Source organism: Lactuca sativa, chromosome 2 (genome assembly GCF_002870075.4).
Source record: "Lactuca sativa cultivar Salinas chromosome 2, Lsat_Salinas_v11, whole genome shotgun sequence".
Taxonomy (NCBI): Eukaryota; Viridiplantae; Streptophyta; class Magnoliopsida; order Asterales; family Asteraceae; genus Lactuca; species Lactuca sativa.
The window spans coordinates 226,633,354-226,660,789 of NC_056624.2; the positions used below are offsets into that span (position 1 = coordinate 226,633,354).

The following is a 27,436-nucleotide window of genomic DNA, read 5'->3' on the forward strand; positions in this document are numbered from 1 at the left end:
ACAATTCCGCCGTTCTGGTTTAGAGGTTTGACAAAGGCCCTGTTTAATAAGTCATCCGCCTTCGAACGATTCCGCCGTTCTGGTTTGGGGGTTTGACAAAGGCCTCGTTTAATAGTTGTTGACTGAGAAAGTGCTGATTGGGAAAGGTCTATCTAGGTAAGAAATCCTGAACGAGTAACAAATCATGTTGTTTGATTGTACATCTGACCGGATGTGCGGAATGATGACAAATGACCATTTTACCCTCGTTCTAAACCAACATCCTAAAACATTCATATTTAAAGTAATTTATCATAACTTTTATCGTGATCAAGAACAATTTTAAACATAAAACAATTTTCTACTAATGAAATCAACATCCTAAATAATAATAGCACAATTAGGTACCCGTTTGGTAGATGAACTGGGTGGAACAGAACTAGATTGGACTGAACTGAATAGAACTAGACTGGACATGACAAATAATTTGTATAGAGTTTGGTAAGACTGGAACAGAACAGAACAAGTTGTCTGAAACTGTTTGGTAAAAATAGAACCGGACAGAACAAGATGTAAAAATGACCATATTACCCTTTTACAAAAAATGTTAATAATAACTCTATTTGTCATACATAACTTCAAAATTAACATTTTTATTAAAAAGTTATTTAAAATTTTCATATTAACACAAGTTCTAATAACAAATAATCAAAATTGCTTCAAAATAATAAAGTTCTAAACCCAAATGGTTTCCGAAATCCGTCATTTTAAACATAAAATAACAATCTTCAATTGTCTTCTTCATAATCTTCGCAACAAAATGGTTTAGTAGTTACATCCAAGCTATTTCACCTCAGTAACAAATACATGTTTTTTTTTGTAAAATTTAAACAGACCCGCATGACTTCTGAAGAAGACAACTCCATGGTCTTCAACTCTCCATATCTACGGAGTTAAAAAAACAAGTAAAAAGGAGCATTCTATTGATTTTAAAGAAAGACGTTTGAGGGACGAATATGGAAGATTTTTTTTACCGGTATGGGAAAAAAATAATATTAAAATAAATGAAATGCTTGCAAGAGGTTGGAGAGATACAAAAGCTAATAAAAACAAAAGAAAACTACACAAAACAAACAATGTACTTAACCTCAATAACAATATGTTTTCACCACCACCATCCAAGAGCAACTAAACAATTAAATGAAATCTTCCAACTAACAGGTAAAAAAACTCAAGGGCAAGTATAAAAGTTCAGGGGCAATTTCGTCCGAAATGAAGTATCTACAACTTGAACCGGGCAAAATAACATAAACTTGACAAGTACTAAACTAGGCAGCAAAAGTTTGCTTATTTTAGCCTCCCAAGAACCAATAATGATGTTTATCATAAACTGTAGAGGAACAAAAGCTTAGGGACAATTTGGTTAAAAAAATAGAACACATTATCAACATTAAAAAAAAATGTTTAGCCTCCTAAAGTTGATACTACCTTTAATTGATCGAAAGCATGACCAATAACATCTTAAATCATATTCTAACATGTTCCTTTTAATTTAAAACCAGCAAAAGAAAACAAAATACACAAGGTAATTGACTTTTTTTGGGCAAGATCGATCAAGAGGGCTAAAGACATAGCATAATCGACCTTTATCTTCCCTCTATATTGTTAAAAACTTTTGAAAATTGCTGGCAAGAGTTTAATAAACATACATTACAAGCTACCTATTAATTCTACAAAAATATTGCAAATTAGTAGTGATTATCGATAACTTCAAGCCATTCAAAATTATAAACATATGAATTTACAAAGCAACAAATGTGGTTTAAGGCATAAATCGAAATCAAAACATATAAATTAAGATATCATTTAGCTAATTGAAGAGATGCATATTCTGAAGTTTAATCATACCTGGTGATGATAAGAATCAGACGACATTTATAAGAATTCAATGGCTGGAGAAGTCATATGGCATCAAATCGAGGATGACGAATCGATAATCAGTTTGTGTTTACAATGGATTGAGATGATTATACGAAATAGTTCATTAGGTTTAACGATCTGCATTAGAAGAAGAACAAGGAAAAATCAAAATAAACAAGAAATCAGAAGAACAACAACAAAAAATCTGAACACAAACAGCAAAAATCCGAACAGGAAAGGTCTGTTGAAAAATCAGAACACAAACATCAAGAAATCGGAAGAGAAACAACTAAAAAAAGGCAACCGAGAAGAGGGTAGTCGTACCTGATGAGAAGATATCTTCGATAGGTACGGGTGCAGTGGCTAAAATCGTCGATCGATAAGGAGAAAAGGTTCTGATCATCGACCGTTGAAGAGAGAAGATCCATATGGAGACGCTGAAACTTGAACGCATGGCAAGGAAAGGCAAGGGCATTTTGGGGAACTTTCTCAGTAGATATCTCATATCTTTCCCATCCAGATCTAACTTACCAAGTCAGACATGCAAAATCTGTTTCCCAAACAAGAATAGCTGACCGAGTCAGCAAAAAACATCTGACCGGGCCGGATCAGACGTATATCAAACAGGACCTAAGTTTTAGTGTTTACTCTATAAGAACTAAAATTAAGATTGAATATTTATAAAGATAGAGTAACCACTCAATCAGATAATGTATTTTTTTTTTTAAATATAAATATTAAAGTGATAAAGTTAATAGATATGATGGATTAAGTAACTATAAAAAAACAAGTTGTTTAATGTGTTTTTTTGTTTAATTATAAACTGGATATTGTATTGTTTTATATAGATATCGAAGTGATAAAGTTAATGGATATGATGGATTAAGTTTGGATTGTGATATGTTGTCACGTTTACTACTCTTTTTAGTTAACTAATTTTGGATCATAATAATGGTAAAATAATAATATATTTGATTAGATTTTTTTGTTTTTTGTTTTCATAATAAGTTTTCATATATAATTGGTAGTTTTTTTTTCTCATAATAAGTTTTTTGTTTTCATAAGGATATGGAAGTTTAACAAAAGGAGAATTTGTACATTGTCGTGGAAAAGTCAAAAGAATATGAAAGTTGATTATCAAAATCTTTTTTGGAAATAATTGGGTTTATTATCGTTAAAAAAAATATAAATTTAGTCACTAATGTTTTAAATCATAAAATGTTTTTATTCGTATGTTATAAACTGAATTATCACTTTTTTAAAACATATTAAATATATTTCATAATTTATATCATCTTATAGAAAAAAATTATGTAATATGATTTATTTATTTTATTTTTTTAATATAGAAATAAATATATATCTAATAATCATATAAACATTCTTAAATTTTACATATAAATTCATAAATATACATACATATAAATTCATGATATACTATTAATAGTTTCACATATATACATCAATTTTACATATAAATTCATACATGATCAAAAAGTAAAACATATCAAACTAATCAAACTAACATGTTCTTGTAAACAGTAGTTTCCATCAATTTCACAGTCAATAGTTTTTATCAATTTTACATATACATTCAAAATTTATACAATGATTAAAAGTGAAACAGATCAAACTAACATGTTCTTGCCCGAAAAAACGAAGCTACATCGGTGGTGATGTTTGTTCAAACTAACCCTTACACTGGGAACTTAAAAACAGAAAAAAAAAACTAGTCGTAGTCGTAGTCATAATCGGAATCAATGGTGGTGATATGTGTTCATAAAAGAAGAAGAAGAGAAATGGGTAGAGAAAACTTACCTTGCCGGAGATACCAAGTCATAATCGAAGGTGACAGTCGACAATGGAGGTGACAGTCGGATTTGGAGCTTATACCGGCGGTGGGAGTCGGCTTTGGAGGTCAATCAGCGGTGAAGAACAGAGGCGTCAGAGGTGATGTCGCAAATCGTCATCGAAGAGACTGTTTAGCGGAGATACATTCGTAATTGGAGTTACAGAAGAAATGTCGTCTGGGTAGACGGTGCGCATCCACCTACCTCAGTAGGGTTGTGAAATCAGATAATTTTGGAATCGTTCTAGGTAACGTTTTTTCTTTATTTCCCTAAAAATCGGTTAATTTGGAATTGTTATGAAATTAGAACCCTAAAAATTGACTATCAGAAGTTGGTATTGGTTGTTATGAAATTAGAACCCTAAAAATTAACTATCAGATCATTTTGGGATGGTTCTAGGTAACGTGAATGATCTTTGTTAATTTTTCTGTTTATTGAAATATGTTATAGACATATGCTTTAGAATTCGACCATGAGGAATACTAAGCTTTGGCGTTATCAATTGTAAGATTTTACAATGTTTCTTTGCTCTTGGTGAGAAATACCCACAATTCTTTTCTAAAAACTCTTTTCCTTGATATCTTCATTTGTTGAAATATGTTATAGCTATCATTTGGGACAGATTTGCCCTTATGTTTCGTTACTTGTTGGAATGAAGAAATAACAAAAACTTATTAGTTAACTTGATTCTATCAGTTTATCACTGTGATTAATGTCCCCATTCTAGATTTTTCTATTTATTAATGATAAATATCAATGACAGGTATGCATGAAGGTCAATGACAGGTGTGTGCTTGGTGATGGTCTATGATGACGATTGTAGGAGGTGGGGATGATGGTTGCATGTGATGAAGAGGGTAATGGGATGTTGAGTGTTAATGGTAAAGATGTAGTTGGAATAATGCCGTTTTTATAACATGGGAATTAATTTTAATAATATGAATTAGCTTTTCGTTTCTTGTTGTACTATGATGTTTTAATTGTTGACATGTTTGTTAAATTTGTATTTTAAATTTGTGAACATATAGAATGGTTTAAATGTTGGTAAAATGAATATACGTAAATGTGGATTTCTTAAAATTTTGATAGTTTTATTGGGTATTTATTGTTATTTTTAAACAGAAGGGTAAAATAGTCATTTTAAGCATTTATCATAGCAATTCAGAGGTTCCAACCAAACAACATGTTAACGTTCAGATCTTAAAAATCCAGACCCTCTTAGAAATTCAGACCTCTTAAATATACAGATCTTAAAAATTCAGATACTTCCAAACAGCCCCTTAGTAAAGGCAAAACGCCTCCACCAGTTGAGCTAAAGAAATTTTATGCTAATATTTGCATAAAATTATAATATATACTAAATAATTAACAATATAAAAGCAAAAAAAATAATAGTAATAATAATAATTGAGAATTTGAGGGTGGGTTGGGGCCCCTGGCTCTCATCTCGCTCTGTCCATGATTATTTCCATAAGCAACCACCATGAATAGGAAACCATGCCAAAACAAGTTGGCAATGATGATGGCAAAGAAAAGGACACAGCAAGAAGAAATGGAAATTAATTACAGCTTTTGCCTTTCTTTTAATTATACATATCCTTCTTCTTGCTACTCTTTGCTTTCGATCAAGCAATTGCCCAAATTTCGCTCTCTGACCGATCTTCGTATGTGTGAAGATCGGAGAAATATTCCCGCCCAAGGCTTCACATCGATCGTAGTATATCTATATAGGTAGACGCAACCAACTTATCAGTATACGCCTTTCCTCATCTCTTCTCGCGGGTTTTGTAAGACTTGTAGGGTTAATTTTATGATTTAAATGTCTTCATTGTTTCGATCAGTGGCTTTTGTTTTATATTTGTCAAGAGTAAATTGCAACTTTCCACCTCTCCGGCAAGTAAAGTTATCATTTCTACTTGGATATTTCTTTTATTTCGCAAATACTTCTCAACGTCTAATTTGTTATACATATTTGGTCCTTAGCTCCGTTAAATCGATCTAACAAAACATCCCAAACGTTCAAGTGTGATCTAAAATGTGTAGTTTTTATATTATAATTAAAGCCACTTTAAGACAAAATCACAACACCTAACCAGTTTAAAGTAATACCACAAGAAAACCACAATGGTCCATATTTGATCAAAATCACCGATTTAAACTAATAACTAGGAGGAGACGTCTAAAAGTTCAAATTGAGGTCTCCAATCGGTGATGAATAACATCAAGATGATTCATCCAACAGTAAAAAATTAAAATAAATTAAAATGCTAGAACCCTCGAATTATTTGGTTGTGGCATCCATCCCATCAAACAATAAACCTGTCTTCTCTGCTGTCATGGGCATTTCTTTTTGCCGACTTATATTCTTTAGAGCATTGGGTGTGGGCAACAAGGTGCAACACCACCTCACATGCCACATAAGTAAGTGGTGTTATAACACCAAGTGAGGAAATAGACAACAAGATACAACAAGATGTAACACCAACATTTTGAAAATAAATATTTTTTTTTTGTATTTTTTTTTTTACTATTTTGTTTTTTTTAACTTTTTTTTTGTTTTCGTTTTTTTTTTCTTTTTGCGTTTTTTTAATAACTAATATATTTTTTTTTATAAAACATATAATTTAAAAAAAAAAAAAAAGACATAATATTTAAAATCTAAAATCCGATTACAATTAAAAAAACATAATTTTAAACCTAAATTAATAACTAAAATAACATTGAAATCACTACTAAATACCACACAATCAACCCAAATATTTTTTCCTAATTTGTTCCTTCATTGCTTGTAGCACCGCTAGATCAGCAGGTGTTAAACCATCCTCGCTTGTCCGAAGAATTAACAACTGTTGTGTCATTAGTTCCCTTTCTTTTTGCTTCCGCTTCTCCCGTGCCTGACTTTCCAGAAATTCCAAATGACGACGTTTCAACTTATTTTTTTCTTTTATTAACAAATTATGTTCGTCGAATTTCGCTCTCATTTCCGTCGCATCTTTTGCTCTCGTCTCCACCTCCTCTGCATGTCTTGCAGCGCGCCTCGCTTTGTCGCGTCCGGGCGGTCGTCGTGGTGGGGATATCTCTTGGATATCATCCCAGATCTCATCGTCATCGGCGTTTAGGTCGATGTTAGTCCGTGCGTCTGACACGTCGACCGAACTAGAATTGCGAAACCTTTGGATTGAACCTCCGACGATGTAGGCGTTTTATTCCACTTTGGATCCGCTCGCAACAATTCCCATGATTTTTCAAAGTCGAAAACATGACCCATTTCAACCCGATATTGTTCCTTAGCAGCTTTGAACAAATCAAAGTCGTTGGTTCCACTTTGTTGTTGCGCCGCAATCCAGTTGTAAATACCGTTGAATTTGCTGCACCGCTTAGTTATCATACCCCATTTGCTGCTCAACATGTCGTTGTTGCGATACAGATTTTTCCTTAAAATAGCGTGAAACTTGTCGAGCACCGCCCCCAATAAGCTCCTTTTTTCATTCCATTTCCGCGAAGTTCGTCCTTTGAAGTAGCACACCAAGCCGCCGTCAAAGCGTATTCCTCCTCCGGTGTCCACCATTATGGAACGTCTGCATTTTCAGATTCCACCGCTATTGATTTCCCTTTTGATTTTCCTTTCCCTTTCCCTTTCCTACTACTTCCCGCTTCCACTTGAACTGTTGGTTGTGTTGTAGGCGACGGTTGATTGGTTGTTTGTTGCATCGAACCAAAAGTAGAGAAAAGATTTTGTTGTAAATTTGGGTTTTGACCAAATTGATTTTGTTGAACGTAAGGTGAGTTGGGAAATTGCAGTGGCGGTGAAGCGGGATTGAAAGCGGCACCTTGCTATGGTATTTGTGGTGAACCTTGAGACGACAAAAGGTTAAAATAATTTTCGTACCCCGCAAATCCGAGAGGCGAGGTTGTATTTAGGTTTGATGATGGAGGGGGGGGGGGGTGTTTGGGTTTTGCTCCATTTTTTGATTAACAAAGTGTAGAAAATATAAAGAGGATTTTAAAAAGATATATAAGGTGTAAATTAAAAAAGAGTGTGTGTGTGTGTGTATATATATATATATATATATATATATATATATATATATAGGTAAAAAAAAAAAAAAAAGTTTTTTTTTTAATTGAATTTCGACCGTTTCAAAACAGTCAAAAAAATCAACGGTAAAATCTTCGCGTTTCACTTCGTCATGACGCCCACGAGATGTCCTCGACGAGATGCAACGAGATAGGGGGGCGGTGTTCCCCCTTCATAACGTCGTCGTCGGCTGCCACGTCACCGCGTCGCTTCTCGTTGATGTCCCATATCGTTTAGTCTTAGTTCTTATGGATGGACGGAGTTGGAGCGGGAAAGGGGTGAGGGAAGCTTCCCTCACTCTTAAACACCACTCCTTGGATGAGGGAAAGAACCCGCGGGAAAGAGGTAGGGGAGGGGGTGCCGCACTCTCTCTCTCTCTTCATGCTATTGGACAGTTTTGTTTTTTTTTTCTTTTTATCTTTTTTAATATTTATAAAATTATATACCTACTATAAAAATAAACAAAACTACAAAATTGGTCCCTGTCGTTTGCTAAAAACTTTGGATGGGTTCCAAAAACTTTCCAACTTGCATAGTAAGTCCAAAATCAAAATTTTTCTTTGGTTTTGGTCCTAAAAAAATGAAAGGACTATTCTGCCCTTATTATTCCTTTTCACATTTTTTATTTACTTATATATTTTAATAGTTAGAAAAAGAAAAAGAAAAAAGAAAACACCCTACCCCACACCAATCGACGGTACCTTCCTCCCCTCGCTCTCTCTCCCTCTCATACACACACACACACACACTCGACTTCATCTTCTTCGTCTTCCTTCTTCACCACGCACTACATGTCCTTCATCCTCTCTCCACCATCTTCATAATTGACTTGCATCCTTCTCCATCTGTCGCCTACATCATCTTAATTCCCCTAGTGACCTAAAGTTAATATATGTGAATTTGAAGAGATCAGTCATGGCTAACCATCAAGATGAAAATCAGATTAGCCATAGTCGACCGTCTCCATCACAATCTGTCCAGACTCTTCCTCCTCTCCCTCCATCTACCACCTATGTCATCCAGTAACTAGCAAAACCAAAAAAGATATTATAGGTCGATAATTATAAGTTTAAAAACCAAACCTACATCTCAAAATATGTTCATTAAAAGATGCAGACTCCTGTCCATTGGAGAAAAGCGACCGGTCGTCGGAGAAGACAGAACGATGGATAAGGGAAGAGGTGAAATAGTTGTTAGAGGTAATTGGGATGCACTATGATCGAGATCCTCACCGGAAAGCAAGCGTGGAAAGACAGGGGGAGTAGAAACCCTCTGTCAAATCGGGTATTATGAGGAATCCATGGAAAGGAAGAGGGGAATGAGGGGTTTTTTCGATGGGAATGAGGGAGGTATGAAGTGCCGATGAGGGTGGGGTGAGTCGCCGGAAAAGATGAAGTTGAGGTGGGTGGTTTCGTTTAGGATGAGAGAGAGAGAGAGAGAGAGTGAAAGGGTATGTGATTCTATTTTTTCTTTTTTATAATTATCAAATGGGGTGGGATTTTATTATTTATTTTGTTAGTATTATTTAAATGCTTAAACAAATAAAAGAAGACAAAACTGCATTAATATTTATAAAATAAAAATATATAAATTAAAAATTAAAAATTAAAAATTAAAGGGCAAAACAGTCAATTCAAGTGTTCCATGGACCAAAAATACAAATTTTTCTTAAGTTTAAGACCAAAAACCCAGAAAAACTTTGATTTTGGACCTTCTGTGCAAGCTGAAAACTTTTTGGACCCCATCCAAAAAATTTTGCAAACCACAAGGACCAAATTTACAGTTTTGTCATAAAAATATAAAAAATATATCAAAATTCATGTTTTTAATTCCCTATTAAATGAGTATAATATATGTATAAAATATATTTTAAAAAAAAAAGTGAGGAAAGAATTTCTCACCCATTCCTTGACTTTTAGGTGAGAGAAAGAAAAGTGAGAAAAAAATGGGTATGACCCATAAAAAATGAGGGAAGTTTCCCTCCCATACCCTCTAATCTAAGACAATACAAATAATATATAAATCAAATAACAATATATAATAATGGGTAAATGACATAAAAGTCTTTAGTAGAAATGTTTGGATTTATTTTTTTCACATATTTTAGGTTTATTAAAACAGGAGGTCAACTTTTTTTTTTCAATTTTAACTTTTTGCGTATTTATGGTTTATTAAAACCCTTATGTTTTGCAGAAATATTCGTTTTTACTTTTTTTTCCCCTACTTCATTCGGTTTGCAAAAAGAGTAAAAATTGCAAAGCCTCTTGCTTTACTCATTGAGAGTAGAATAATTGAGTAGTAATATGTCATTTGCCCTATAATCCATATATCTATGCTAAACTTACAATCTTCTATGTCATTTTCCCTATAATAATTGAGTAGAAACTATAACTGGTTGACACATACCTCCATCCCAACCCCTGAAGCAATCGACAGAAAGAGGAAATTATGCTAAAAGAAGTTGGTAAGGACAAAAGATGAACAACAAGAATAAGAAGAAGAAATGGGAAATTATTCAGCTTTTGCTTTTCTTTCAAACCCTTCTCCTCTTAATTTTCCCTCAAAATGTGCCCAATATTTTCTCTCTCACCAGACCAAGACCAAGTTGGGAGAAGTTTCGCCCAAAAGTTCTCATTATCAGGACAGGTTCGCTAACTTTTCTTTATCTCATTGTTGGAACTAGGCCTTTGGGATCTTGTGGATTCACAATAAACACACACACTCACACAGTAAGTTATAAACGAGAAAGAGAGAGTTTAGAACACGAAACTTGTTCTGTATTTCTACTTGAATAAAACTACTCCGGAAACGATTACAAAAGAAAGTTTAAATACCAAAAACAAATAACAGATAAGCTACTTTCATGCTACTACTGCATGTGCTTATACTAGAATGGCATCATGCCACTTTATTTTCCTAAAAACCTGGTCCTCTACAGACCAGTTCAGCTTTATTTTAAACTCTTCAAACGGCTACTTCAGAATTAATCTAACACATCTCCCCCTTAATTCTGAGCTCAACCTGCAATACTTTCAACTCCCAACATGTCTCTCATTTCCAAGAACTTCACCCGTGGTAAAGCTTTTGTTAAAGGATCTGCCCTCTGTTCTTCTCCACTTACATGCTTCACTTGTATCTCCTTTCTTTCAACACATCCCCATATGAAATGGAACTTGGTGTCAATATGTTTACTCCTACCATGGAATACAGGGTTCTCCATTAAAGCTATGGCCGACTTGTTATCTACAAAGAGTTTGACTGCTTCTTCCTTCCACCCTGTCAACTCTTTTATTAAACTTCTCAACCACAGTGCTTGACATGCAGCTTCTGTTGCTACCATAAACTCAGCTTCGCATGAAGACAGTGACACTGTTTGCTGTTTTTGTGAAGACCATGTGACAACATTTCCAAACAAGAAAAAAATGGTTCCTGTTGTACCCTTCCTATCATCCAAATCCGTTCCATGGTTGCTGTCACTAAAACCCACTATCTTCTTATCTCCACCTGTCTTGTATACAAGTCCAAAATCCTTTGTGCCTTTAACATACCTTAGTATTTTCTTTAAAGCATTAAGGTGACACATTTTTGGAGCTTCCATGTATCTACTCATGACACCCACAGAGTAGCTAAGATCAGGTCTAGTGTGAGTTAAATACCTTAAACTTCCAATGAGTTTTCTATAGTCTGTGGCATTTACTGGTTCACCTTCTCCATCTTTCCTTAAACTCGATCTAGGTTCCATGGGATATTTTATGGGATTACAATCCCCCATCCCTGCCATTTGTAACACCTTTTCAGCATACCCAGCTTGACTAACAGTGATACTTCCTTCCTTTTGTGTCACTTCGATCCCTAGATAGTAGGTCAACAAACCCATGTCACTCATGTCAAACACTTTCTTCATCTGTTTCTTGAAGGTATCAATTAACCCGTTGCTTGATCCTGTTACTATCAGGTCATCCACGTACACACCAACCAATAAGTTTGTACTTGCCCTCTGAATCTTGTACACGCCATACTCTTGGGGGCAACGGGAAAAACCCATATCCTTCAGAACTTTATCTAGTCTTTCGTTCCATGCTCTTGGGGCTTGGGGAAGCCCGTAAAGAGCTTTCTTCAATCTATACACCATATGTTCCTTCCCTTTTATGACAAACCCATCTGGTTGAGTCACATACACCTCTTCATGCAATACTCCATTAAGGAAAGCAGACTTTACGTCTAAATGGTGAACATTCCAACCTTCAGTTGCTGCCAATGCTAAGATCACCCTCACCGTTTCTAACCTGGCCACCGGTGCGAAAGCCTCTTCAAAGTGAACACCTTTCTTTTGCACATATCCTTTTGCAACTACCCTGGCTTTGTGTTTGACAAGTTTTCCTTCTGCATCTTTCTTTACTTTGTAAACCCATTTCAATCCGATGGGTTTGTGATCCTTAGGGAGACTAGTCAATTCCCATGTATCGTTTTAAATGATGGAATCAATCTCTTTCTTCATGGGTTCTCTCCAAACCAGATCATTTGCGGCTTCTAGGTACGTAGTGGGTTCTTCTCCTGCAAACATAAGTTCTTCATCTTCATCTTCTAACTGAGTACATCGATTAATCACATCACTCAGTTTTCGAAAACCCCTAACTGGTGTATCATCATATGTCGATCTGTTTGGTCTTGGATCAGATGACATGGATGTTGTATTAGATCCCTGGGTCGTTGGTGTGTTTGAAGCATAGTTATCTTGAGAAATGGGCGTCTGTGGTGGTGTTGAGTTCAACGAATCGTAATGAAGACTAGGGCTTTCATCTCCATCTTGGGCTTCTGCATCCTGGGCTTGCACATGGTTCTCTCCGTCTTCAACATATGGGATTTCATTTGGAAACCTGACCCAATCTTGACCAAACACATGGGTTTCATCTTGATTCCCAGCCCATTTCCACTTCGTGGCTTCATCAAAAACAACATCTCTAGCTACATACTTTCTCTTTTCACTTGGACTGTATAGTCTAAAGGCCTTACTCCCAGGTTCATTGCCGAGATACACAAGAGCAATGCTACGATCACTTAACTTGGAGAGTTTATTTGCTGGTCTTTTGCGTGGGCCACACACCCGAAAACCCTAAAGTGATCCAACGTTGGTTTCTTCCCATGCAGAGCCTCATATGGGGTTTTATTCTTCACCCCTTTCGTTGGAACCCGATTCAAAATCTGAACAGAATGGCGCACTGCCTCTCCCCAAAACATCTCCGGTACCTCCATTGCCTTTAACAGCGACCTTGTGGCTCCAAGAATGCTTCGATTACGCCGCTCCACTACTCCGTTTTGCTGAGGGGAGTATGGAGCGGTCAATTGTCGCCTTATACCTTTCCTGTTGCAATATTCCATGAATTCTTTTGACACGAATTCACCTCCACGATCTGTACGTAGACCCTTCAACTTGTACCGGGTTTCACTTTCCACTTGAACTTTGAAATTCTTGAAGGCTTCAAATGCTTCATCCTTTTGTCTTAACATAAATACCCACATATACCTGCTGTAATCATCTACTAGAAGTAGAAAGTATTTGTTACCTGCTATCGTCTGTGGTGATATTGGGCCACAAAGATCAGCATGCACAAGCTCTAATGGAGTGCTTGCTTGCCATTGAGACTCTTGTGGGAATGACTGTCGGGTTTGCTTGCCTACAAGGAACCCTTCACAGACTTGTGTTGGGTGCTTTATTTTTGGAACTCCACGTACCATCTCTTTTTCTACCATGGATTCTAGTAGATGGAAATTGACATGTGCTAGGCGTGCATGCCAAAGCCAAGCATTATCATCTAGTTTCGCATGAAGGCAAACGGGTTGGGTTGTGTGCAACACGATCTTGTACAGGCGATTGTATGAACGATGTACCTTCATCATGAGTCTCTCGTATTTGTCATGCATCTTGAGAAAATTTTCTTTCATTTGGATGTCATATCCTTCTTCCGTCATCTGGCCCAAACTAAGAATGTTACTACGGAGAGCTAGAATGTAGTAAACATCTGCAATGATCAATTGTTCTTTGTTCTTGCAATTAAGTAACATCGTCCATTTTCCTTTTATCTGGACTTTGGATCCATCTCCGAACCGCACCTGACCTGTGATGTTTTCGTCTAGCTCCGCAAAGTAGCTCAGCTCCCCTATCATATGGTTGTTGGCACCATTGTCTAGGTACCATGTATCCCTCTTGTTTCCGTGGTTGCCCGGAAATACTTTATCTTCGTTTAACAGTACCACATCTTCTTCTCTTTCTCCACACACTGTCAGTAATAGGGTTGTCTCATCTTCTTGTGCTTGAGTGAGATTCACATTGCCTTCTGTACGTTTTGGTTTAGGGCATTCTGATGCAAAATGACCAAAATCATCACAGTTAAAGCACTTGATGTGTTTCTTGTCTCGATTCTTCCAACGGTCTTGGTTGTTATCTCGTGACGGGTTGCCACCCCGGCCACCTCTGCCTCGCCAACTGCCTCTTCCTCGACCTCCATTTCTACCCCCTCGATCGTTTTGCGACGAGCCTCGACCTCTTCCTCCTGAGTTCTTTCCGGGAGTTTTCTGACCATTTTGTCCCTCTGATCGGGTCAGCATCAGACTTGCTTCTGTGGTTGCATTATCGGATCGAAGCTTCAAGCGGGATTCATAAGCTTTGAGTCTTCCAATGGCCTCTTCGAACGGCATGTCGTCTACATCGGCATATTGCTCAATGGAGGCAACGAGTTGCAGGTATTTGTCTGGGACAGAATCAAGTGGTTTTCTAACCAACACTCCATTGGCTAGGCTCTCACCAAGGCTTACATAACTGGAGCTTATCCTACTTATTTTCCCTGCAAATTCATCGATCGTTTATCCTTCCTTCATTCTTAAAGAATCAAACTCACTCTTGAGTGCATGCTTTCTTGCCTTCTGAACCCGATCGGCACCCAAGTAACGAGTTTTCAACGAATCCCATACTTCTTTTGCCGTCTTCTTCTGCGCAACTTGAAGAATCACATCATCAGGTAACGCCTAGAATATGAATGCTCGAGCCTTCTTACTTTTCTTTTCATCAACAGCCGCCCCAACTCGGTGCTCGATGGATTCCCATACTCCCTGAGCATCCATTATCGCCTCCATCTTTATTGCCCATGTTGTGTAGTTCGTGGGTGACAGCATCGGGTATTGGAGTGGTACACCTCCATTCCCGTTCTCTTTTGATTGTATGAGTGCCATTAGTAAAGCTCACACCAAGCTCTGATTGTGAACCCGAAAGCGCTCTGATACCAACTGTTGGAACTGGGCCTTTGGGATCTTGTGGATTCACAATAAACACACACACTCACACAGTAAGTTATAAACGAGAAAGAGAGAGTTTAGAACACGAAACTTGTTCTGTATTTCTACTTGAATAAAACTACTCCGGAAACGATTACAAAAGAAAGTTTAAATACCAAAAACAAATAACAGATAAGCTACTTTCATGCTACTACTGCATGTGCTTCTACTAGAATGGCATCATGCCACTTTATTCTCCTAAAGACCTGGTCCTCTACAGACCAGCTCAACTTTATTTTAAACTCTTCAAACGGCTACTTCAGAATTAATCTAACACTCATTTCATATCGTAGTATAGTATGTATCTTGATGCAATTAAGGATCATCCTTTTCGTACTCCCAGTATTTGTAAGAGAAGGGTTTTAATTAAGGTTTTAGTTTCTTCGTTTCGGTGGTTTTTGTTTAGTATTTGTTAGAGTAATTTACAACTTTCCTCCTTGGTATGTAGAGTTGTGATTTTCCTTCCAGATGTTTCTTTTACTTCCCAAAGGGTCCCCGAATTGTAAATCCGTTGCACATTTGGTCCCTAGCTTGGACGGCGCTAAACAAGATCCGTTAAATCTACAAAAATCGACTAACTTGCCTCATCAAACCCTCAAAGAATTGCGATCTCACACCCAAGCTCCGACAACCATATGCTTTTCAAGTCTCTAACCTTCTGTACCAGTCGATCTAACACCCAAAAAATTGGGAGCTTTTTTATTTTATTTTAGATTGTTTTTTTTTATGAAGTTTAAGATGAAGGGGATTGAAGAATTGTTTAGGGTTTTCATTAAAAAAGACGACAAGTATGCAGTGAAAAAACTAGGTTATGGGTAAATGAAATGTACAATATCCTTCCTAATTAGTTACATATTAATGAGATAACACGATCGACAACATCAGAAGATAATCGGTTATGAAATCATGATATTTGCTAAAAGTAAGTAAGTATATATGAGTTACTAGCTAATTATGTGATGTACGTTCTGACTTCTGATCGATACAGGTTGCATGCAATGAAGATGATGAGTCTTTTTATCTCAGCAGTCTGTACGGTGTTGAGCTTTCTAGGCCTCCAATTTTGGACAGAACTTTCTAATGTGAAACTAAATTCAGACGGTTTGATCATGGGTGAACATTATGTGCACTTTTGTGTTGCCAAATGTGCAGTGGAAAATCCATATATCACTAATGCTTTGGTGCTCAACTTTATCCTCAACGTTTATATACTCATCTTTATATCTCTTAAGGTTAGGTACTATATATTCTTCGGCTTAATTTTCTAGTAGTGCTTATTACGTTTATGTTTGGTTCCTTAAATATTGTATCTTGATATTTTTGATGATATATTTCTTGGAAATTGGTGGAGAAAATGATATTATATGTTCTTTGCAAGGTATAGAGGCACTAGCTAGTAATGTCTTGTGTGATGCAAATTACTAGTAATGTCTTGTGTGATGCAAATTACTATATATGTCTGTATGAATTAATTAATGATGCATGCATGTATACATTAATTTGATTTACAATCATGATCATATTGATGATGACTATATGTTCAATTTTGCAGGGAGCATCTCTTGTGGTGGTAGTCCCACTAACTCTAATTCATGCAGCATTGTGGTCAACATGGTTGACCGTAGCATGCACTTTGAAGGTATATATATTATAAAATGTGCATTATTAATCATCGATCTGAAGAAAATAAGGAAGTTTTATATATATGGCTTTAATTTACTTTTCATTTTTTTTTATATATAGATGTTTGAAGCTCTAGCCAGGGAACGGCTGGAACGGTTGAATGCATCATCATCTCGTTCTAGTGCAAGACTTTGGAATTACTTGGGTCATTATTCTGTTTTATTGGTGGTTTTCACTGTCGACGCAATTTGGTATTCACTTTTTTTTTTATAAATCTTAACGACTTTCTGATTTCGGTTTACACGGGTCTTTTTCTATGGCTTTACATATTTGAGGATTCAGGTTATCATTTTTTATTTAAAAAAAAACTTTTTTGTAGGATTACAATGTGTGCACTGATGTACAAAAAAATACCATGGCCCGTGTTATTGTTATTATTCTTTGAGCCTCTTAGTATTGCTTTCAAAACATTAAAGGTAATACATAAATACATACACTGACCTATATATGCATTGCCTATAAATATAATCCCATTCGGAATTATAGAATTTTGTTTCCTATTATATACTATATATCTGTTAGTTTTCATAACGTGCCTGATAAAGTTTTTGGTCTACATCGATCGTTTTGGTTTAATTTAGGGCATTTTGGTTCATGGATTTCAATTGCTTGATATATTGCTTCACCACTCAGCACGCAACATAACAAATAATTCAAAAATATCAAAACTTTTGGTTTTGGATACGTCAGCAGCAGCAACAGGAGGCAAGACTCTGCTTTTTGTTATCCTACTTATTTTTATTAATTTCCTTCATTTGCTAATTCTAGAGATGACGTTTAATTATGTGCAGATTCACAATTGAAATGGGAACAGAAGCGTGTTATATTACGGAATGTATGCTTTTTCCTAGATATTATAACGTGGTTGATGGCTTTTGGGCATTATGTGTATGCATGGAGGCTTAAAGGCAAGGCATACCTTATGCTTAACCTATGTAAGTTCGTTCATATATATGTTCTAATTCTTCTACTCTAAAATGTTTTTATTTTGTGAATTTATCCTTCCTTAATTGATCTGCCAAAGACAAAAATAGCAAGCTACATTTGCTTACAAGAATGTATATCGTATGCAGCGTTTATGGATATCATTTCAGTGCATGGTTTATTGAGTTAAGAATGGCTTAGAGAACCCTTCATTAGGAACTTAGTGGATGGAGAGCTTGTGTATAAGTTCATTAGGATTTAATCATCATCTAATTATGTTTGTAAGTTTATTTATCGTTGTTTATCACCTGGGGTTTGGTGACTATATTATATCACCGGTTGTGGACATTTAGTTTGTGGTCATGTGAGTTGCTTTGGATTTGACATGTGATTAAGTTGTTCAATTAGGTTTTCTTTTCTTTTGATCATGCATATCTATCCGTTTATATAATTCTTTATTGTTTCAATCCCATTTATAGTTCATAGTTAATTTTATCTTGCAATAAGGACTGAAAAAGGCTTTTGTAACAAGAACAGTTTTTTAAATACTGCATGATTTGAAATGGTAGTCAAACCCCCCAAGAATACCACTGAACCTCTTTGAGAAGTGTTATCCAACACTTGGTGTGCCATCTTCCAAACACAATATCTCTTTGTGGAGGGACCTCATTTTGAATTCGAATCAGCAAAAAATTTGTAATTCAACAAAACAAAACGGATTGTACCTTCTTTGTTATTTAAACTCGAAATTGAAAATTTTCCGAAAAAAAAAAAAAAAAAAAAAAAAAAAGAAGCGCACCCCACTGATGTGAAATTTAAATTCTGAAAATTATGCCTTCATCTTTATCAAATCCTTTGTGAAAACCCAAACCCGTTTTCTTCGCCCTTGATTGATCCTTTGTGAAAATTAATTCTGCCTAAAGTTGTGATCAATTTCTGAAAATTTGAACCGAAGCCGAAACCCAAAACAATGGGTTCAGTTTATTGGTTTTCGGGTTGGTTTCGGTTTTATACTTTAAACCAAATCTCAAACTAATTTCTTAATCTACTTCAACTCATTAATTATTATTCCTACCGTCCCAAATTGATAGTCCACTTTTGAGGCTACCGAGTTTCGAACTAGCGTCATCTCCTTCGATAGCCCAACACGTTAACCACAAGAGCACGCTTCAGCTTGTGTTTATAGCCCAAGGACAGCGTGTGTGTGTATATATATGTAACTCACAGAATACATATGAGATATGTAATTCGGTTCGGTTCGGTTTCTTTCGGTTTTACCAAACCTAAATCGAAATTTTCGGTTTTTGAAAATTCTAAACCCAAACCGTCAGTTTATGCTTCGATTTTGGTTTTTCAGTTTTAGTTTTTTATATCACTTGTTACTTGTTAGGCACAACGGAAGCATTAAATGATAATTAGGAAGAAATTTAGAAGAAATCAACAAAGAATGAACAAAAAGGATTTATCTGATTTTGTTGTGATATATGCCGTAGAAACATAGACAAATGAAAGAACTCAGAAAACCATGATTTTGAAAACTTGATAGGAGTGGTTGGTTCTAACGGCCGAACAGAAACCGGTTTGGACACCGGTTTTTTCAAGCCCCAAAACCCTTGTTTTTGAACCAATGTAAATCGGGCGGTTCATATTACAATATTACTATTACTATTATTATGATTATTAGAAAAAAAAAATTATAAATAAATGTAAGATGCTATGATAAACAAATCATCCGAAGCATGAGGTCATTTTTCTTGCACAAAAGACTACACCCACTTAAAAAAAAAAGTAAAGGACATTATTAGTACAAACCGATACAATTAAAATTAAATCGGACATGTTATCTTCATCTTGTGTATTGTCCATATTAAAACTATAAATTTTGGACTGCATGATTGCCTACCTTTAGAGCTCTTAACCTATTAATGATAAAATCATGAATCATGATGCTTCCCCTCGACGAGGAACCAATAGTATTATATAGTTTGCACTAAAGATATTGAAATATGATGACTGAAGATAAGTCATTTGGTTATACTCTCATTTTCTTTCCAACTTGAAAAAAGCAAATAAAATAATAACGTTCTTCTTTTTTTTCATTTCTTTTCGTTTTGGTCCTTTTTCTTAAGAAAAACTCGAGATCACCATGTTAAACATGGAAAACATGATTTAAAGGAGAAAATAAAGTTAGCCAAAAGTTTCCCCAAATTGATATCACTGTTTCCAATTTTATGTATGAGTAAATTACATGAATCGTCTATTGTTTAGGTGTAAAAAAAAACAAGTTAAATTCTTATTTTTTAAAATTAACTCACTATCCCTTAATATTTTAAAACTTGCAAAGCTTCGTCCTTGTCCTTCGGTAGTTTAAATTTACACATTGTATCATTTACCAACCATAAAATAAAATGACTATATTGTCCTTAATATTTTTTTTTTAATTTAATTATAAGTTATTGTATATTAAACAAAATTAAATACCCCAACCCACCCACCCTCCACATACCCTTTCCCCTTTCCTTTTACCTTACAAGTCACCGAACCCCACCAACACTTCACCAGCTTAATCTTCCTCCGACGAACATCACCTCACCGAATTCAACTTCCTCCGGTGAGCATCAAGAAACCACTTATCTCCTTTCCGAAAGACTGAACCCCACCAAACACCCTAAATGAAGAATTGACTATCTCCCTCTCTTTCAATGAAGAACTGTCAGACTCTTTCTTCCTTCTCTGTTCAAATCAGAGATGGAGGCGGCCATTGTCTCCGACGACATGGTTACAGAAGGTTACATGTTACAGTAGGTTGCGGAACGCTAGTCTCTTTCTCTCTTTTCTATTTGAATAGGAACTAAGTGCAAATTCATTTAACGACCAAGTGCACCTGATCGATTCCCTCATATGATCGAGTGCTTAGGGTTTTAATAACTTTTTAGATACATCTTTTATCGATTCCCAGAAATTAAACTCACAAAGATGAAAGGGTGGTTTCTAGAGGTCCGATTCTACATGTTTGGGGATTTCAGCATCGATCTCATCATTGATTTTGATTTCAGAACTTCTGGTGTGGATCTCAGCATCAATTTTGATCTATGGTCCGAATTTAGTTACAGATTGTGACCTAAAGATGATTGGGTGGTGTCAGAATAGGTATATGATGGTATTGTCAGAATAGGTAGAAGGTGGTGTTGATGAAATAAGATGGAAACAAAGGGTGAAGGGAAGGAGAGTTGGTGAGTTGGTGAGTTCGAAGTTCCACAATCGGGTGGTGATGTCGGAGGAACTAGTGGTGATAGGTGGTGGTGTCGGAGGAGCTAGTTGTGATAAATGGGTGGTGTCAGAAGGGAGGGTGGGGATATTTGTTTTATTTTTATTTTTTTAATTCAAAACTGATAAAGAAATAAAAGAAAATGAAAAAAAGAAACTATTAAGGAAAAAATAATCATTTCAAGTGAATATGGATGAAACGTGTAAGTTTAAAACAAACGAGGGATGATCTGAGTTAATTTTTGAATATAGGGATTAAACTTGTGTTTTGGAACTTGCATGAGGGATACTTTGTGTAATTTACTCTAAGCTAATGATACTTGTATAAACATCATTTATTCAAGTCGAAGTTCAAAAAACTCAAAATCATACAAAATTGATTTAGGTTTGATTTTTGTGATTTAGTTATGCAGGTCGAGATGAAAAGGTAATAATATAATTATTATTTCGTATTGACTAAACAATTAGATGTAGAAGTAACAAAAATTATTCAAAAAATTTGTTGTTAGGAACTATTCTATCTAAATAATATTTATGGCTTTTGTTATATCACGATAACGAATTATCTATTACTAGTAAATAGCAAACTGTAAAACAATAACATCTTGTTAATTTGTAATATCTTTATGTGCCTTTTTAAAAGAAAATGAGTATCTAAGGAGTTGGATTTTAAAGGAAATCATGCACTAAACTATTGAATTGTGTTTATTTAGGTGATATTTTTTAGAGGAAAAAATGTTTGTAGTTTACAGACCACATCTACATACATTTGCAGTAAAAGATATGGATCAAACGTCTACAATTTGAAATAAGAAAAAAGGAAATCACGTTTTTTGTAGTAGATAGTCCTTATCTTATTGGACACATTATCAGATTAGTTTGGTGTTTATCATCTTTTCTATGTTTTGGTCTCCTAGTTTATTGGGATTCTTCTTGTATTTAAGAACTTGATGTACTGAATGAGAATAAATTTACAAAACATCAGTTTTTTCATGGTATCAGAGCAAGTCATGAACCTGCAGTAACCGGAGATGGCAGGAGATAAAACGGAGTCATCAAAAGATGGAGAAGGAGAAGTCATCGACACCAACTCCCCTTACTACATCCACTCCTCTGAATACCTAAGACAAATGCATGTGAATGACGTCTTGACGGATGGAAACTACAACGATTGGGCACAAGAGATGAAGAATTTCCTGTTCGCAAAGAATAAGATCGGCTTCATCGATGGAACCATTGAAAAACCTGAAGAGAAATCACCAAACCACATGATGTGGATGCGATGTGATGCTATGATAAAGGGTTAGCTAACAACCGCGATAGAGAAGGATATAAGATTCAGCGTTAAGTATGCCAACACAGCTATAGACATCTGGAACAATCTTGAGGAGAGGTTCGAAAAGGAAAGTGCATCGCGGGCCTATGAGCTGAAACAATCGCTCACAACAACTCGTCAAGATGGGGGCATTTGTATCGAGTTACTACACCAAATTACGTGCTATTTAGGATGAAACCCAATCGGCATCACCTACACCTCGTTGCACTTGTACCAATTGCAAGTGCGGCATTGGGAGAAGATCGAAAGAAGCCAAGGACAAAGAGAGTCTATACTAGTTTCTAATGGGGTTTGGATAGTGAATACTTAACCATCAAAACCAAATTCTTTCCATGAAACCAACACCAAACTTGGGAGTTGCGTATCATCTTGTTGCAGAAGATGAACAACAGAGAACCATCTCGGCTGTTAAAAGGCCAGATGTCGAAGCTGCAGCATTCCAGATCTCCGTCCAAAATCGTATGGTTGTGGACCATAAACAGCCTAAAAAGAAACCAATGCAAAGGGATGGTAAGTGAGAGGAAACGAAGAAACTGATTAGTGCAGCTTTTGTGGAAAAAAATGTCACGGTAAGGATGGTTGTTTCAAGAAAATCGGGTACCCCGATTGGTGTCCAGTCAAAGGAAAGCAAGAGAAAGGAAAGGCTAGAGCTTCTTATGCAAACTCATGAGTCCAATACCTGGATTAACAACAGATCAGTACCAGAAGCTTCTCAAGTAATTCGCGAAAGATGAAGAAACTAACACTACACCAATGGTCAACATGGTTGGTAAGGTCGATAATAATAGTGATTGGGTGGTTGATTTTGGTGCCATCAAGCACATAACTTGCAATCAAGAGTTGCTTGAAAACATTACAAGAAATACTCTTGAAACAACTGTCACTATACCGAATGGTGATTGAATGCCTGGTCAAGGAAAGGGTAGTTGTATCTTGCAAGATGGGATCAAAATTGATAAAGTCTTGCATATTCTAAGTTTTGATTGTAACTTGTTATCAGTGAGTCGATTAACTAAAGACTTACAGTGCGCCATAACTTTTCTTCCTGGTCTATGTTATATGCAGGACTTACTCTCGAGGAACCTGATTGGCGCGAGTGAATGCAGGCAAGGTCTATACTGAATGGGCATGGTGGCAGGGCAAAGAAGAGTATTGATGACTACTGAAGAGATGGATCTTTGGCATAAGAGGTTGGGACATGCTTTTGAGTCTAAGCTTAACCAAGTTGATTTTTAAGGAAATATTTCGAGCAAATTAAAGAATAAATTTGTGATTCTTGTGTAAAAGCCAAACACACAAAAATTTCGTTTCTAAAAATTTAGATAAAGACGAATGATTGTTTTGAGTTATTACATTGTGATGTTTGGGGGAAATATTGAACACCTACTTTTACAAGTGTTAGTTATTTTCTAACTATAGTGGATGATTTTAGTAGGGTTGTGTGGATTTATTTGCTCAAACACAAAAGTGAAGTAGGTACATACCTGGTTGATTTTTACAACATGGTAAAAACACAATTTAAAAAAAGGATCAAAAGGATAAAGGCTAATAACGGTGGAGAGTTCATCTCATCAACAATGCAAAGTTACTATGCATAAGAAGGAAAAATTTTAGAACGTACTTGCCCACATACCCCTCAACAAAACAGTGTGGTAGAGCGCAAACATAGACATATTCTTGAGATAGCACGTGCACTAAAGTTTGAGGCTAATTTACCGGTGAAGTTTTGGGGTGAGTGTGTCCTGATTGCCACATATATCATCAACAGACTTCCTTCGAAAGTCATAGAACAAAAAACACCCTACAAAATTACTTTGGGGAAGAAACCTGACTACGATCATATGAGAGTATTTGGATGTTTGGTTTATGCAAGAAACATTAAAACCAAGGGAGATAAGTTTGAAGTGAGATCAAGACCTGGTATCTTTGTTAGATATCCACAAGGAAAGAAGGGGTATCGCATCTTTGATATCAAGGACAAAAATTTATTGTGTCTCGAGATGTGAAATTTGTTGAGAATGTGTTTCCTTTCACATTTAACTTGTAACATCCAAAATTTCAATAACAATTAAAACTTTTCAAAATCACCCATTTTATTAACGTTGTTACAAAAAGGTTTTCAATACATTATTAAACAGAGTAATTTCCCAGGTTCATATCATAAAACACCAACGCGAGGAACGGTACGATCACGCCTTTGCCTTGCCACAGACTCTTGAGAACCTGAAACATAAAACCACAACTGTAAGCCCGAAAGCTTAGTGAGATACCCCCAGAATACCAACCACATATACGCCTTTCCAGGCCCTGATCTTCCGGTCCATGTGTCTCAGGGGACTTCCGTCCCTGCTGGGTAAACCTTCTGGTCCTACCCACGCCGACCTTCCGGTCCATCACACAATATAATCGCCTTCCGGCCCATAACATATTGCCTTCCGGCCCATAACATATATTGCCTTTCAGCCCATAAGCATAAAATGCATATACAACATAACGAATAATCATATAGCAGTTCATAGACAACAATCGATCAACAGATTACATATCATAGCATTACTCTAACAAGATACCGGTCTAGCCGGTCACTATCATAACATTACCCTATGAATCAGTCAACATACTAAATGCATACATACGCCTTTCCAGGACATGACCTTCCGGTCCACAGAGCAAAGTCTTCCGGCCCATAACATGTAATGTCTTCCGGTCTATATCATAACAATGACAACTACCTGGATTTCCATCCGATAAAAAGGGTCGGCCTTGGTGCCATAAACCCTAGCGATATAGTGAGGATAACTCACCTCGAAACTGCCGACTGAACAGATAGCTCAAGCTGCTCCGATCACTGATACGATCTCCACCTCTGGACAGTCACCAATGCACTGAACTCAAACAATAAACAACAATTACCAAAATACCCCTGGAACCACTGGTCAATCCTTGGTCAAAGACAAGGTCAAAGTCAACCCCTGACTGACCCTACTCGCCGAGTCAACCCTATGACTCGCCGAGTCCCCATACTCAGAACTTCACTTAACCCGCGACCTAACTCGCCGAGTCACCCCAAGACTCGCCGAGTTCAACGACTCTGAGTCCACTCGCCCTTGACTCACCGATTCCTTAAGATTCCCTTTCTACACATCGAGTATCCCCTTTTTACTCGACGAGTTCCTCCTGGAAGAATCGCGGGGCCACCCCGACTCAACTCGCCGAGTCTGAAGAACAACTCGACGAGTCCCAGTTAATCTTCAAGTTACTCGCCGAGTCTGTTCATCGGACTCGGCGAGTCCATGCCATGCAACCGCTCAAACTGCTTTCTAATGGCAGAACTGCTCCGACCATTCATAGGCCTGGCCTTCCTAGACTGGTCCATCACATAAGGTCCTCATTTTGGTGCTCATGGTACACCCCAAGACTTATAATTTACATATTGACCTAAGGCATAAGGATTCCAATCCAAAACCTTCATCAATTTCCGAAATGCATAGGCATGGGACATTCTGGACCTCCAAAGGTCCTAATACAGGGTTACAATCGTTTGGGGGACTAGGGTAACATTCAATCTAGCCACAAAAGGGTTCCATAAACCCTAAATCCATATACCCATCAACATAGCAGAGTATAACTCGAATTCTTACCTGAATAATGTGCTCTCTGTGTCCCCACTCCTCAGAACGTGACTTCCTTTGTTGCTCCCTTAATCAAGCCTTCTCTTCCTTGCACAATAACTCTTCTAAAATCAACAATGGCCTTCAACCTTGTTCCAGACGCTCACAATCAATTTAGGGTTTCTCTCAGAAGGCTAGAGTGAACAATGACGGCCATAAAGTCCCTCATATACGTCCCAAACCTGAACGGTTAGGGTTTCGCTAAACAGCGTGGACTCGCCGAGTCCATATCCGGACTCGTCGAGTCCAGTCGCGAACCCGCGACCAGATCTGCGACCCTACTCGGCGAGTCTGAGCTCCAACTCGCCGAGTCCCCTCTTAAAACACCCCAAAATCATAATTATATCAATATCTGGAATTCCGGGCTGTTACATAACTCTTTGGAGAAGTTGTCACAACCTGGTAACATTGATTTCCTAAACATGAACTGTATTAAGAGTGATGACTCAGTGCAAAAGAAAATTGAAGAAAGAGATATAGAAACATTTACAAGTTTGGAAGATTCCGTACCAAACATTACTAGAGCCAGTGACGAAACAACACTAAATAAAAACATAGGTTCAAAAGGTGAACCAACAGAAGACAACATGGAATCTTTGATTCCCGACTCACAGCCCACTGAAGGACCGAGAGAGAAGAGAAGCAGAACTCATCCCAAATATCTAAGTGATTTCATGGTAAATTTACTCCCATCGGTATACCATGCATCACCAACACCCGATCAATGATCCTCGATGGTACACACTCTCGCTAACTTTGTTTTGTTATGAAAAATTTACTGATTTACAAAAAGCCTTCTTAGCAGCTATTAGCTCCAATGAAGAGCCCAAGCATTTTAAGCAGGCCATGCAGGATGTTAAGTGGAGAGAAGCCATGCAAATGGAGGTTAAAGCACTTGAAGCAAATGGAACTTGGACACTTGAAGAGTTGCCCACTGGTAAACGTGTAATAGATTCGAAATGGGTTTATAAGATCAAGTACAAACCCAATGGAGAAGTAGAAAGATACAAGGCACGGTTAGTTGCGAAGGGGTTTACACAGTTGGAAGGGATTGATTTCCATGATTCCTTTGCTCCGATAGCAACTTATCACTGTGCGTATTTTGCTTATCGTTGCAGTAAAGAAAATTTGGATTATTCATCAACTCGATGTTGACAATGCCTTCTTTCATGGAGATTTAAATGAAGAAGTCTACATGAAGATAGCTTAGGGATTTGCTAAGCAGGGAGAAACAAAGGTATGCAGACTAAGGAAGTCTCTTTATGGACTCCGTCAGGCTTCTCGTAATTGGTAGCAAAAATTTACCAATGCCTTGCTGAACATCAGTTTTAGGCAGTCCCAAGTTGATCACTCATTGTTTATTTACAAACAAAAGGGAACCTATATGGTTGAACTTAGT

At 36.7% G+C, this 27,436-nt stretch overlaps 1 protein-coding gene and 2 long non-coding RNA genes across 3 annotated transcripts; 1 reads left to right on the plus strand and 2 right to left on the minus strand.

The window, feature by feature from the left end:
• Window positions 1-616: 616 nt before the first annotated feature.
• On the minus strand, window positions 617-2,422 carry LOC111910864 (uncharacterized). The gene is made up of 3 exons (XR_002856667.2): window positions 2,224-2,422; window positions 1,888-2,037; window positions 617-924 (listed from the first exon to the last, which is right to left on the minus strand). It is a non-coding gene; the product is annotated as an uncharacterized LOC111910864 (long non-coding RNA).
• An 8,421-nt stretch (window positions 2,423-10,843) lies between these two features.
• LOC128132490 (secreted RxLR effector protein 161-like) lies at window positions 10,844-11,608 on the minus strand. Its single transcript, XM_052769091.1, has one exon. It carries the CDS (start codon window positions 11,606-11,608, stop codon window positions 10,844-10,846), a length of 765 nt encoding a protein of 254 aa, XP_052625051.1.
• A 5,997-nt stretch (window positions 11,609-17,605) lies between these two features.
• LOC111910846 (uncharacterized) lies at window positions 17,606-18,756 on the plus strand. Its single transcript, XR_002856652.3, has 2 exons — window positions 17,606-17,774; window positions 17,913-18,756. It is a non-coding gene; the product is annotated as an uncharacterized LOC111910846 (long non-coding RNA).
• Window positions 18,757-27,436: the final 8,680 nt, after the last annotated feature.

Excerpts from the sequence above, each read along its gene's own strand:
- LOC128132490 (XM_052769091.1), bottom strand. The coding sequence starts at position 11,608 with ATGGCAGGGATGGGGGATTGTAATCCCATAAAATATCCCATGGAACCT.